This window comes from Punica granatum, chromosome 2, assembly GCF_007655135.1.
Source record: "Punica granatum isolate Tunisia-2019 chromosome 2, ASM765513v2, whole genome shotgun sequence".
Taxonomy (NCBI): Eukaryota; Viridiplantae; Streptophyta; class Magnoliopsida; order Myrtales; family Lythraceae; genus Punica; species Punica granatum.
The window spans coordinates 1,011,180-1,023,975 of record NC_045128.1 but is presented as its reverse complement, the minus strand read 5'-3'; the positions used below and the strand labels follow the sequence as shown (position 1 = coordinate 1,023,975).

At 39.3% G+C, this 12,796-nt stretch overlaps 1 protein-coding gene across 1 annotated transcript; it reads right to left on the bottom strand.

Moving 5' to 3' along the window:
• Positions 1-672: 672 nt before the first annotated feature.
• LOC116196620 (myosin-binding protein 1) lies at positions 673-4,912 on the bottom strand. Its single transcript, XM_031526443.1, has 3 exons — positions 4,545-4,912; positions 2,738-3,937; positions 673-2,517 (listed from the first exon to the last, which is right to left on the bottom strand). Exons 2-3 carry the CDS (start codon positions 3,822-3,824, stop codon positions 1,196-1,198), a joined length of 2,409 nt encoding a protein of 802 aa, XP_031382303.1. The 5' UTR covers positions 3,825-3,937; positions 4,545-4,912; the 3' UTR covers positions 673-1,195.
• Positions 4,913-12,796: the final 7,884 nt, after the last annotated feature.

Below are 12,796 nucleotides of genomic sequence, written 5' to 3'. Positions count from 1 at the left end.
CTCCTCGTAGTACGCCGTGATTAATGTAATATATATTTTTTTGTTTCTGTTAACTGAAGGACAGTTTAAATTTATGGAGTTGAAAGAGTCTAAAAATGTTCAAATCGATGTCGCGAGCAGCAAGACCAGGTTGTTTGACTGCGGGTCAAGCCCGCTGCTCAATTGGGCCAGAGCTGCCCCAAGTAATGTCCCGGAGTGGGGCCCATGTTGGGACCCGCGTGCTGGCTTCAATGCTCGGAGGTACCTATGAATTTGGTCGGAAATGGCAAACTGGAAGGTGGAGGGTGAAGTATCTGAGGCTGAGGGGGGATGCGTTCGAATCCTACGAGAATGACAGCATGCATAAGAATTCCGACCATTTTCATTACCTCGGAAATTCGAAAGCAGTTCCATCTGTCCCGATTCTATCATGGTCAAATATCGATAAACTCGGTTCATATGCAAGCAAAGGAGTGTTTGCCCACTTGTCAAAAGTGGTAGTTGACATTATTTAGTCTATCATAGAAATTGATTTGGCAGCAGATTTAGTAGACCATTTACATGCATGACTTCAATATGCCATATGCTTCGACTTTCAATTGTAAACCCGATTGTGTCAATTACAGTTCAGACTTATATATTAAATTGAATAATAACAATAACAATAATAATAATAATAAAAGAACTCGAATGTATCCGAAGTCAAAAGCCACAAAAAGGTGAGGTAAATTTACAGGTAAAAAGATCACTATTTTGTTCCTTACATTATAAAATAATCATTTGGAACTAGAGTAGCTCTCACTTTACACGCAAAAACCGAACCTTGTACAATGAAACCACTCACTCATCAACTCCTCAATCTGAAACCCGCAAGAGAGAATCAACAAATATCAAACCCGAATACACCTAAAGGGTGAAAAATCGAAATGCAAGAAAGAAAGAATCACCAACTCTGCTTACATGTATAGAATCAAGGAAACCGAACGTGAAGTTACAATCCAGTGTGATGCATCAAATCTCTACCAAGTCGTATCATCAAACCTTTATTTATGAAACATTTTGTCGGAATGATCTGCATTTCCATTCGAACAAACATACCTGCAGAGAATTGTGCAGTGCTAACAAAAACACTAGAGCCCGAAGAATTCAGAAAGACTGCCTCAATTCGAGAGACATGGGTTGATTTCTCTTTCCCAAGAACCAACCATTGCACGCCTTAATAAGAGGCTTGATGGTCAGCCTTCGGTTCGGCACTACGTATTTCTTGCAAACGGGACGCTATGTCCCGTACAAATTGAAGCCCTTCTTCTCCAATTCTGAGATGCTTCACAGTCCGCTCAAGGAAATTCGTGTCCGCCTCAAGTGCTTCCAACCTTTTCTGAAGATATGAAACTCCATTCCATATGGAAGTTAAGTCCATCCCTTCGGATGTAAAGGAAGAACCTTTCCCGACACAGTTATCGTCATTTGCATCATTATCGGGTGAGGTCCCTTGCTCTTCCTGTGTTCCTGAACCACCATCATTGGGTAGAGAATTATCGCGTTGGGTTGAATAACAGGCGCCGGACTCTTCTTTACCACTACAGCGTGATTCACAATGAACCGACCCTGAGCTCACTTCCTCGCCCGAAGAATGGCCAAGCTTCTTCTCCAACTTCTTAAGGCTCTCAAGAATATGTAATCTTTCATCTTCAATCCCAATTGCACTCTCTTTCAATCTACCAATAGATTCCGCTTTGGGGTGCACATTTAGATTTTCAAGAATATCATTCCCGTCCCCAAAATTAATCCTGTAGAACTCGAGCTCCTCCTCTAGGTCCTGTATATCCTTCTCCCTCTCCGCGAGGAGATCGTTCGATTTCTGCAAAACTTCCATGTCGTACTCTGCTTGCTCTTCCATCATCCTGAGGTACTGCAATGCTTCCATCTGTAGTGTCGCCTTTTCCTCCTGCAGCCTCGTGATCATTGCCATAGCTTGATTTGCTGCAATAGCAGAAGCACTCCTCTCCTCCTCAAGCTCCTTATACAGTGCGTTAAGAGCTTTCCTATCGTGCTCCACCTGCCTTTTCAATCGATCTAATGTACTTTCTCCTTCAATTTCGCTCACCATGCTGCCATCCTGTGATAGGCCCGACTCGTTTCTCTCAAGCGATATCCTCTTCTGGAGGGCATCCAGGGTCTTCAACGAATCCTCATTATTCAATGACACTTTTGGGCTCAGATCATGTGCCGATGACTGGTCCAAACCCCGAGGGGCAGAAAACTGCGAGAACAAAATTTTCAAATCTTCACTGACCCTCGAAGAGGAGTCTTTGGCTAGCCACTGTTCCGTGAGAACACCAGATAACTGCCTCCCACGATTGCATACAGCAAGTTTGTATGCATCACCGAGATCAAGCAGGTTTGGTACCAGCGGACTTAAGTCACTGGACACAAGATTTGCTTCCACCGGCTTTTCAGTTGTTGTGATAGGTTCAGTTTCTACCTTCAAGGTCTCCTCCGAGTCTTTTACAGGAGCTTCATTAGTCTCTTCAACAGCTATGAGACCAAAAGGAAACACTATGTCAAACTAAAATCTGACAATATCTTGAAAACTATTAAATGATGTTTAGTAACATAATTATCAACTAGACGTTACCGAGAATTTTGTAAAACTCGCAACTTTACTTAACATATTCAAAGAAAAAAAGGAAAAGCAAGCATCCTTCGATCCTACTCCCATGGCTCAGAAGGAGAAGAGAGGATGGCTAATACTTACGGGTCTCTGATGATAGTTCCTCAAAAGTAGTTCTGTTGCCTAATCCCAGAGGTAAATCGTCAAAAGAAATGAGCTCGGCCACAGAAGATGAAGCCTCCTTCTCCTTGACTTCGGAATTTTGCCATTTAATCTCCTCCGAGCCATGTCCGACAGTCAGTCCTGCTGGTTCATCCTTCTGACCCTCATCAGCATCAACTTTTGTCTTGGGCAATAGAACTGAAGTCCGTTCAATAGAGGCTGGCTCTTCAAGATTCGCAGGAAGAGAATCATCTGATGGAATATTAATAAAAGGATCCTCCTTATGGGGCTTGACGCCAGAATTGTCTCTCCGGCCCACTCGTTTCAAAGCATTAATTTCATCGTCATCAGAAAAAGGAACTTCAGATTCGGTGTCCGAAGAACTCTTAAGCTCAGTGTATCCAACATGCGATAGATCGCTGATCTCCCGGTTTATTCTCTTAGATGGCCCATCACCTATATTTTTAAGAGCACCTATAACGCCCGATAATGGGACATCTAGCTCCACAAGCTGGGACATGATTGAGGTGGTCTGAATCAATGTCTGGGTGGGACCCCTCGAGATCCACAGCATTCCACAGCATGAGCACAGCTTCGCACTTGATTTCCTTGTCCTACGGCCCTCAGAAAGGAAAACATCCTCCTCGGATGTCCCAGAGTCCGATTCCGCTCCCAACTTCCCCACCAATAACCTGTAAGTCTCGGCATTTGACTTGTTGACCGTGGCGAATGAGAAGAGGCAATTCTCGCAGATGCCATGAACATCCACGAGCTTACAATGGGCATGGCACAAAACTAAAGACGATATTTCCGACTTGTGATGGCGGCATATCATGTCCCAGTAGAATCCTAATCGCTCCTTGCCTAGGACATGATCGAGTCTCGAGCACAGGAGGCATGGAGTTTGCAGGCCACAGTAACGGGCAAATTTTGTCGTTAGGTAGGACAATAGAGCGTTCACAAAAAGCAGTAACAGAAGCATCCATTCAAAAAAGGCTGAGGACAGAGACTCTGTGAAAGTTTGGGAACTTTTCTTTGATTTAACCGATGAATTTCCCGCAGCAGCCATGCCCGGGTAACAGAGTTCGTCTCTGGGTGATTTCTAAAACACAACTAGTTCTGAAGCGGAACCTGCTCCAATCTTCCCAGAAATGTATCAATGGTCCAAAGACGAACTTTACCCTGTATCAATCAACCATATAATCGAAAGACAATCATGAGCAATCGAGAATTCCCCAAGAAAACACCTACATCTTACCGCAAAACCTTTCTACACTCCATTTCTTATCACATAACCAATCACGCAGTAAAAAAAAGAAACATAAGCAAACCTCAGATTCGGCAGAATTTCCAGAATAATATCAAACATCAAAGCAGACTTCACATTCTCGAATTATATAAAACTTAAAACTTAAATTCACGGAATCTGTACAACCCATTCTGCTGGCCAAAATCAAGGGAACTTCTAATCATGCTGACACTAATAATGTCAGTAGCAATGGTCAAATCGATGTTATAAGGGGAGCATCAACGAGACAATAACTTTGAACATGAGACAGCCAGCACAATAACGGTAACGGGAAATGAATCTTCGATTGCAAAACAATCAGGTTAAAAAATTGGGCTTGAGAAAATAACTGAATAAGTCAGATTAATGCTCAAATTTCCTAATTAGCAGATCATAACGGCAAAGCCAATCAAGCAAAGGGGAAGAATCATCCCCACCAAGAACATCGAGAAAACAAAACGGAAGACCAGATCATTGGAAGATCAAGAAACAGCTGCATACCAATTCATGCGACAAATCCGATGGAACAGGGGATGGTTGCGGTCCTCGAAGGGCCAAGGGAGTGGAAGAAATCAGATTGACCAATCTTCGCAGAAGCCCGCAAAGGGACAGAAAACGATCAAGAACCTCGGGAATTGTTTTTGTTTCCTTGTGATGTGCCAACCGAAAGCTTGAATCTTTCCAAGGAATCTGCAATCTGCACTGCACGTAGTTTTCATCATAGGGGAAAATCCTTGTTTTATTACTTTTTCGCAATATATATACTTGCATTTATGCAATTGCCCATGTAGATGTAGAAAAAATGATAGAAAATAAAGAATAAATGTTAAAAAAAGGGCCTTTTTCTCGTCTTTCTGTCTGGTGAGTAGTAGAGAGAGAACAAAAGTTGGAATATACAACACAAGCCGACCAAAAAAAGAAGTCGGCTGCTGATCAAAAAGAGAAAACGACAGCTATACCAAAAGTGCCGTCCTAGAGACAAAATCGGAAAAATGACTCACCTGCCCAATAAAAACCCTGTTTAAGCTCATTTTTCCTCCCCCCCTAATTCCTTTTCGATTATTGCAGCAAAACAGACCTGATAGAGGAAAATAGAAATTCAAATAAAAGTATACCAAAATTTTTATTGACAAAAATTAAATTTCATTTTTTTAGTTCTTGAGGGTGTTCATGTTTCGATTGATCTGCAAGGCGATAAGTTCAATAATAAGTGACTTAATAGAGAATATTATTTGCTGTCATTTAAATTTGGATATTTACCTCGAAGCTGTGCCCTTTAATGATACTACTCATAAGTTTCCTTATACTTTTGTTGCTATCTAAAATATAATTTCACTGATTTCAAATAATTAAAAAATAAGAAGAATATCAATATGAATTGGCTTAGATGGTTTAAAACCTCTTCTCTTTAGGTAAAATGCCGAGTTTGAGATTTGTCAATAGAAAAATTTATGATTATGAGAGTTTTACTTCTTAATGGATCAATGTGGCTTAAACCTAGACTAGTCACTTCGAAAGGAACCGAAATGGAGACCACTTTCGAATCTAATTGATAGCTCGAAGAGAACAAAGACAAATGCTTCTAGGGATACACGACATCGTCCAACCTCTATGAGGATGTGGGCCCTCCACCTTGTTCAGAATGCAAGGACACAGCAAAGAGAGAAAAAAAGGTGAAAAAGTTCATTATGCCGATGAAGCGGTAGAAGTTATGTAATCCTGATGTGATTCGAGAGCGTCTAGGTATGAGGAAATGAAGAAACTTAAGGCAGAGGAGTTCGAGATGAAAAAGGTGGGAGCCGACCTAAAGAGGGAGGAAATTGCGGTAAAGAAAAGACGTGCCTAATCGGAGGATATGAAATTATTGGTGCATCTCATTTCTATAGACAAGCCTAACATGCCTACAGAAGCACGTGTCATTCATGAACAATTAATATCGGATCATATGGAAAGATGTTCCCCTCTAGTTAGCTATGTAATGATAATTTCCATTTCAATCGTATTTGTAATTTCAATTTTAATCGAACGGGTATATTTTTTTTTTACATCGTGTAATTTTTTTTAACGTCATGTAATGTTATTTTGTTTTAATGAATTTTAATTAATTAATATATATTTTTTATTATTAATTTAAATAAATCTTTAATTTTTTTGCATATAACATTATCCAGCCGTGTTAACTTTTATAAAGGAACCTCAAACATTAAACCAAAAGGGCCTGCTCTTGCATATATTGTCACAGAAAAAAAGTAGTTCTCACTTGATCTTATGTTCATTACCTTAAACAATGGTCATCTCTTTGGGTTTGCTCTGCATGAATCAAACAAAATTGCAAATGGGTCAAGTCCAAAACTTGATAGAATACTATTAGCAGATAAGTACATATAACATAAATTCCTACCAACACCAAGATGAGTATTAACACTTGCATATCGGGCTGTGCCAGTAAGATTCTTATTTTCCCTTCAAGCGAGTACCCAATGTTACATCAAACCGGGCAGAAAGATGAAGTATATTTACTACAATCTACCATCTCATTGAAACTTGAGATATGTTTCAACTCATCCATTCATTCAAACAAAAAGTTGGGCAAGATAATGTTAAGTTCACTAAGGAAAAAAAAAGAAGAAAAGTGGCCCAAACATGTGTGCAGGAGTTCAGTATTAATGAAACATCAAACAAGCTTCTTATGATGCACTGCTTTCTTTCATCGAGTTTACTCATGATGAGCAGCGACCTCCTAACCTGTATGAAATGTGCTTGAGAGTTTGCAAATCCCCGTAAAGCTTTGCAAGGCCATAATCGATGATGGAAACCTGTGATAGAACCAAATAGGTTAGCGAAGAACTTACAATCATGAGCTCCCTCCCTTACCAAATAATATGTGTGTAAACAAGTACCCGATTTGCTTTGCGCCCCAACCCCATCAGAAAATTGCCACGCTTTATGTCGCGGGAGAAACCCCCCTCGAATGCATGCATGTACTCCACTCTGTTTATCTACTGTTTTGAAAGAGAGAAGGAAAACTGTCAAAATGAATCCCGCGACATGCTGAGGAGAGACAGATGGAGTTAATGAGATGATTCGTCAACGTACTAACTGATCAGCCAGCATCAGACTGTTTTCAAAGAGAACATCCCGTTGCAGTAGTTGGACAAGTCTTCGAGACTAGGCAGATCGATAACCATGACATCGTACTCACCCTCCACCCCGAATCACTTGAGATGCGGAATTCTCGCTTCAGTAAGAAGGTAATTAGATCAGTATTTGCATCGAACAAGTAACCTCAAGAGTCTATCATCGAGGAAGCAGGAGACTGTTACCTTACTTCATCCTCGAAGAAGAACGTACAATTTTTGACTCGTAGTGAAGCCGAGGGTGTTTAGTCTTAACAGACTCCTGCCAAAGTCAGAATCATAACAGGTATCCATCAGGAACAGAGAAGGAATCTCATAAATTTTTGGTATTTCACAAACTTGAAGAGAAACACCTAAATCACCAGGGATATTAGAATCAGATTGGGCTAGGTGAGAAGCTCACACGTGTATTCCATAATGTGCAGGAAAAAGCTAAGCTTATAGAAGAATGTTTCCAACTGTTTCATATCCTCAACAGGAATCTCAGACCCACTGTATCCAAAGAGCCCACCAGGCTTCCTAAGATTACCACCAGAGACAACCTCATATATAAGAAACTGCAAATAGTGAACCTGCAGATATATGTTTTTTTCAAGGGAGTCAACAGAAATTTCGTCTATCATGTATACGAACAAAACCCATGTGATGATGCTAAAACCATGTTAACAATCAAGAAATGATCTCCTAGGTTATGGGAAATTGTTCCCAGTTTTGCAACTTACCATCTTTAGTTTTTAAAAGCTAAAGCGCAAGCTAATCATTTTTACTTTTGATAATAATTTTTTTTTAACATGATCAGGAAGGAACAGTAGATCACTAGAACCAGAGCAGCCGTTGGTGGAAATGATCTCGGATAAAAGAAATTTGCTCTGCTTTCGTAGCCTCCAGGCTGTGCAGCTCAGGCTTACTTGTATTTGCCATCTAATCAGCTGAAAGGGTTCGTATATCTGAAAGCAATATGCAGAGATAAAGATAAAATACGAGAATGGCTGTTAGCACAGAAGTAATTGTGATGCCCCGTTTGGATTGAGGGTTATTTGATTTTAACTTTAACTTTAACTCAACACACTACACAACAAAAATACACATTTTTCAATTCAAAAATTTTAACTTTAACTTTAACTCAACACACTACACAACAAAAACACACATTTCCCAAGTCAAATTTAACTCATTTGTCCTTTTCCACAATCAAAATCAAAATCAAAGTAACTTTAACTCTGAATCCAAACGGCTCTGAGAATTTCTGTTGATATTTTATGCTGCAAATTGAAAGAAATTGGAATATCGAGAATATTGAAGAGAGTGTGATCCCAGCCCTGAGAGGTCCTTTTTCTTCCGAAATGTTGTTTTCAACATGGTTACTAGCGTGTTTTGGACGAAATTTTGGACCTCAGCATGAATTGCTTCCCACAAGGCATCAGCTACCAATGTATCACATCATTGCATCATTGACCCTACCTCTTTTTGTGGCTGACAAGCTCAACCAGTGCTGGTCTTTCCTCTGTACTATAGTTACAGTGAATTACCTTCAATGTATAAGTTTTTCATGGTGCACCCATTGACTGGAATAGGACCCTTGACTATGCACTTGAAGGATATTACAACTTGCAAAATAACTAAACATGAGGACAAATAAAGGGAAGGCAATTCCTCAACATCAGAGAAATGAGAGATAGACTTGGCAATGGCTCCAGTCTAGGCAAAGTTACATTAGGAACCAGTTCAACATCATATCTAAGTATTGCTAAAATGAATTTGACATGATAGTGAAAATAAAGTTAGTGAAGAATACTCCTCTTCCTGCTTTTCTATTTTAGAATCCAGTGGTCTAAGGGACGATCAACAGCTACGACCAAAAAGCTAGTGCACCACTCAATTATAGCAGCTTACAGATGTGAAATATAATACCTTTTCATAGTCAGAGAATGATGTGGGTGCAACATTTGATTCCAGTGGCGAGAATTCTTTGCAAGGACGAGAAACTTTCACCCATGTCGCTCCCAAATGCGCGAGGTCCATCTCAACAGTTGAAATCCTTCAACAAACATATCTAGACAAACCCCTTGACCTCTTTGGACCACCCAACATCTGCTCCTTCAGTTGATTTCAACAGCAAAAGCTACAGAGAGAAAACAGAGATAAGCCAAATCAAACACCAATGCATGATACGACATAAAGCAAGAAAAAGCATTTCATGTATTGAGAAGAGAACCTGATTGATGGATGAAGCAAATCGGATTTCAAAATCCTCATGCTCAGCCCGGATGGTGCCAATGTGATTAACTATCAGATAATGCTGCTGATAAGTAAACTGCATTAAGGAAACTCTGCAGGTTTTCACCAATTAAGCGAAAAGAAAAGGCGGGCCCTATGATAAAATCAGCAATGCAGATACTAGTCCATATATATATATATATATATATATATCTGTGCACTCGAGGGAACTTTATAGGATATTCTAGTGCCTCCCTTGGAGGGAGCTCATGAGGTGCTTGCAGAGTCGAGCTGAGCTTGAGAGGAAAACTTCTGAAAGCAAAGATGATAATTGCTTCAATATTGCTGCTGGAGAAAGATGCAGATCAGGAGAAGGCAGGAATCACGGGGTCATTCTGCAAAAGTTAAGTTGAAGGAAAGTTTATCACTAAGAAAATTAGCATTAATATGCGACGAATGTCACAGACAACTCCATGAAGTGAGTTAACTTAAATATATTGATCAGGCCGTTGATTTTCACCCTTTTGTAAAGTCATTCGCTGTCTTTCTCAGATGAGAATATGCCTCTGTGGAAAAAGAAGTGCATAGTCTAGCTCCAAGGACTCAATGGCAAAAACAATGAGCGCTTGAAGATTATCCTCCACACTATTTCAAGTCAAGGACCTCAAGAGCAATGGAGTCTTCATTATCGTCTTCAGATGAAAAAGAATTATCAATGCGTGAAGAGGATAAATTGAATAAGCAAATTGTCTCTCACACAACAGCACACAGGAATGGATACTTGTTCATACGAAACATCCTGGCATGCAAGTTCAATAAAATAGCCCATCTTGTGCATAAGAAAATCTGCAAAAATCGATTGGAGTAATTACCGCAACCACTAGGATTGATGTTAATTTCGGCTAAGTAATTTTATTGAATTAATATCTATCAGATGACATTCAGAGGACCTGTAAGCCATCCAACTCCTCCCTCATCGAATCGGTGTCCTGCCACTAGGACACTGACTTGTGCAAATGTCCTGTTAAGTGAGAATTAAGTCGGAGGGAGATGTTCCACTAGGTTGGTTCATAACTGGCTGGTTAATTTAATGCTGAAAACTTGCAGCAAAGCAATATATTCAATGAATTTATGTGGTATGAGTATGGAATAAAATTACATCAATTACATCATCAGCTGAAAGAAGTTATATCAATTATATCCTCCACTAAATAAGTTGGGTCTTTTGTGACACAATATACACCAACAAGGTCTTTTGTGGTACATCAATTAAATCCTTCCGTTAAAATTCGTCTGACAGTGTTAACTAAGGAGTATGTTACATCGTTTAGATCCTTACTTTTTTTTTCCTTTTTATAACAGAATTTTTTTTAAAAAAACAATGGGGGCCAATGGGGGCTTCCCTGCCGATGACCTCGTCTTGTGGGAGAGGTCATCGGAGGGTCCAGTACCCAACGAGTAGGTTGTCGGTGGGGGAAACCCCATCGAAGCTCTCGCCTCTCTTCCATATGTTTTTCCTCTATTTCAAAAAACAAAGGGAACAAGGGTGAGCTCCGGTGGAGGCTCCCTTCAATTTTTTTTATTTAAAAAAAAAAGACGACGAAACAAAGTCATTTTGAGTGGTGAACTCAATACGACGTCATTTCAACCTTTTTTAAAACGACAAAACGATGTCATTTTGGGTATATCTCTCAAAATAACGCCATTTTGTCGTCTTTCTAAAGCCCTCATTTTTCATTTTTTCTTAATTTTTTTCTATTAGATAGGAATAAAGGAAAATTTTAAAAACAAAGAAATGACCTAAACGATGTAACACGCTCCACAGTTAACGTCATATTTAACACCATGATGACAAAATGACTTAATTGATGTACCAAAAGAAAGTCTTTATGTATTTTGTGTAAAAAAGGACACAATTGATGTAGCGGTAACTTAATTGAAGTAATATCTTTTGATGGAGGATAATTGGAGAACCGCACGGAGATCAAAATCACGCTACTCCCCACTTCTTCCACTTCTCACACACATACATCACCCGCACCTTACTTTTTCCATCTCCTATATATTTAACAATTGGTTTCTTCTTCATTTCGGTTCTTTGTCCTCATTTCCCTCTCTACGTACTCTCACCCTCCGCTCTCGTTCAGCCTTTCTTCCTCATTTCCCTCTTCACTCCCTATGTGTTCTCCTTCGAGAGCTCCGCCAGTTGGAGGGTGACGTCCACTACAAGAAATTTTGTATGTAGTGACAAATTTTATTCCTATGAAGGAAATTTTATCACAAAGAAAGTATATTCTGATAATAATGTTAAATTACATTAAATAAAGTCTCATAATGCACATACTTAATATGTATGTAGATACATATATATTTATATGTATACACATTTCTTCAATATTATGGAGTATTTCCATAATAACTAATATATATGTATATACAGACCTAATATACATGTATATACATACTTAATCTCTATATTATGACGAGAATATTAAATTACACTAAATAAAATCTAATAATGTACATATTTAATATGTATGTAGATACATAAAAATTTATATGTATACACATATCTTCAATATTGTGTAAGAGTCACAAACCAAGTGTTCTCATTATAACTAACATATATGGATACGTATATTTTCATATATTGTGACACATATTATTTAACGTTTTCATCCCAAAAATAAATTTATCACCATAAGTTAGAAGATATTGTGACTAAACGTTATTTTATCATGATATATTTATTAGGATGAGCTTATCATCTATTTTCGTGGCAAGAAATCTTATATGTTATTGTGGTCGGATTCATGCGGGGGGAGGTTCGACATATGGAGCGTTACCTTGCTGAGCTGCAGTCGGACCTCGCTCGCTACGGGGCCATGCAAGATCAGCTGTCTCATGGTGAGTTCATCGTTGAAGCTCTGAAGGCTCAGATTACCTAGCGCAGGGGTCAAGCTAATGCCATCGGTCACAACATCAGGAAAGATCATTGTGCTATCCGCTAGCATCGATAAATCTTGCTCCAGCAACATGTGATCCTTGTCCGCACCTTGGTCGATGTCCGAGTGGTGGTGTGGTTGTCAAAACTATTTGGATGGGGAGGCAAAATAACCATCGGCCTTTAACAATGACATTATTGAGCTACTTCGAGACTGTATCCTTCGCGGATCGCTCGCCAAGAGGTTTGTAGACTTGGCTTATCAACTGCTCAAGTCGACTGTGAGAGTTGGAGGGAGAAGGTCCTTTCTTTTAAGTCACTCTCATCTTTCCTTTTTTACTTTTCCATTGTTGTTGTTGTTTCTAGTAGTATCTTTAGTAGTAGTAGTAGAATAAGAAGAAACAAGCATGACAAAGATGATGGCTATTGTCTTTAGCTTCCTGCTTAACTTAAGT